This window comes from Schistocerca nitens, chromosome 10 (genome assembly GCF_023898315.1).
Source record: "Schistocerca nitens isolate TAMUIC-IGC-003100 chromosome 10, iqSchNite1.1, whole genome shotgun sequence".
Taxonomy (NCBI): domain Eukaryota; kingdom Metazoa; phylum Arthropoda; class Insecta; order Orthoptera; family Acrididae; genus Schistocerca; species Schistocerca nitens.
In genome coordinates this window covers 227,073,500-227,074,949 of record NC_064623.1, presented here as the reverse complement: position 1 = coordinate 227,074,949, position 1,450 = coordinate 227,073,500, and the positions used below count along the sequence as shown (strand labels likewise).

The following is a 1,450-nucleotide window of genomic DNA, read 5'->3' as shown; positions in this document are numbered from 1 at the left end:
GCACTGCTCTTTTCGTGTATCGCTCTTTCCCTGCACTGCTCTTTTCGTGTATCGCTCTCTCCCTGCACTGCTCTTTCCCTTCACTGCTCTTTTCCTGTATAGCTCTTTCCCTGCACGGCTCTTTTCGTGTATCGCTCTTTCCCTGCTCTGCTCTTTCCCTGCAATGCTCTTTTCGTGTATCGCTCTTTCCCTGTACTCCTCTTTCCCTGCACTGCTCTTTTCGTGTATCGCTCCTTCCCTGCACTGCTCTTTTCGTGAATCGCTCTTTCCCTGCACTCATCTTTCCCTGCACTTCTCTTTCCCTGCACTCTTCTTTCCCTGCACTGCTCTTTTCGTGTATCGCTCTTTGGCTGTACTGCACTTTCCCTGCACTGCTCTTTTCCTGTATTGCTCTTTCCCTGCTTTCCCCTTTCCCTGCACTGCTGTTTTCCTGTATCACTCTTTCCCTGCACTCCTCTTTCCCTGCACTGCTCTTTTCATGTATCGCTCTTTCCCTGCACTCCTCTTTCCCTGCACTGCTTTTTTCCTGTATAGCTCTTTCCCTGCACTGATCTTTTCGTGTATCGCTATCTCCCTGCACTGCTCTTTTTGTGTATCGCTCTTTCCCTGCACTCCTCTTTCCCTGCACTGCTCTTTTCCTGTATCGCTCTTTCCCTGCACTGCTCTTTCCGTGTATCGCTCTTTCCCTGCACTCCTCTTTCCCTTCACTGCTCTTTCCCTGCACCCCTCTTTCCCTGCACTGCTCTTTTTGTGTATCGCTCTTTGGCTGCACTGCACTTTCCCTGCACTGCTCTTTTCGTGTATGGCTCTTTCCCTGCCCTCCTCTTTCCCTGCACTCATCTTATCCTCTATCGCTCTTTCCCTGCACAGCTCTTTTCGTGTATCGCTCTTTCTCTGCACCTCTCTTTCCCTGTACTGTTCATTCCCTGCAATCGTCTTTCCCTGCACTCCTCTTTCCCTGCACAGCTCGTTTCCTGTATAGCTCTTTCCCTGCACTGCACTGTTCGTGTATCGCTCTCTCTCCACTGCTCTTTCCCTGCACTGCTCTTTTCGTGTAACATTCGTTCCCTGTACTGCTCTTTTCGTGTATCGCTCCTTCCCTGCACTCCTCTTTCCCTGCACTGCTCGTTTCCTGTATCGCTCTTCCCCTGCACTGCTCTTTTCCTGCATAGCTCTTTCCCTGCTCTGCTCTTCTGCTGTATAGCTATTTCCCTGCACTGCTCTTTTAGTGTATCGCTCTTTCCCTGCACTCCTCTTTCCCTGCACTTCTCTTTTCGTGTATCGCTCTTTCCCTGCATTGCTCTTTCCCTGCACTGCTCATTTCGTGTATCGCTCTTTCACTGCACTCCTCTTTCCCTGCACTGCTCTTTTCCTGCATAGCTATTTCCCTGCACTGCTCTTTTCCTGTATAGCTCTTTCCAAGCACTGCTCATTTCGTGTATCGCTCAAT

At 50.1% G+C, this 1,450-nt stretch overlaps 1 protein-coding gene across 1 annotated transcript; it reads right to left on the bottom strand.

Moving 5' to 3' along the window:
* Nucleotides 1–435: 435 nt before the first annotated feature.
* On the bottom strand, nt 436–1,170 carry LOC126210032 (axoneme-associated protein mst101(2)-like). Its single transcript, XM_049939135.1, has one exon. It carries the CDS (start codon nt 1,168–1,170, stop codon nt 436–438), a length of 735 nt encoding a protein of 244 aa, XP_049795092.1.
* Between the last annotated feature and the right edge of the window lie 280 nt (nt 1,171–1,450).

What these genes read in the sequence shown, in the direction of transcription:
- LOC126210032 (XM_049939135.1), bottom strand. Translation starts at nt 1,170, where the DNA reads ATGCAGGAAAAGAGCAGTGCAGGGGAAGAGCGATACAGGAAACGAGCA.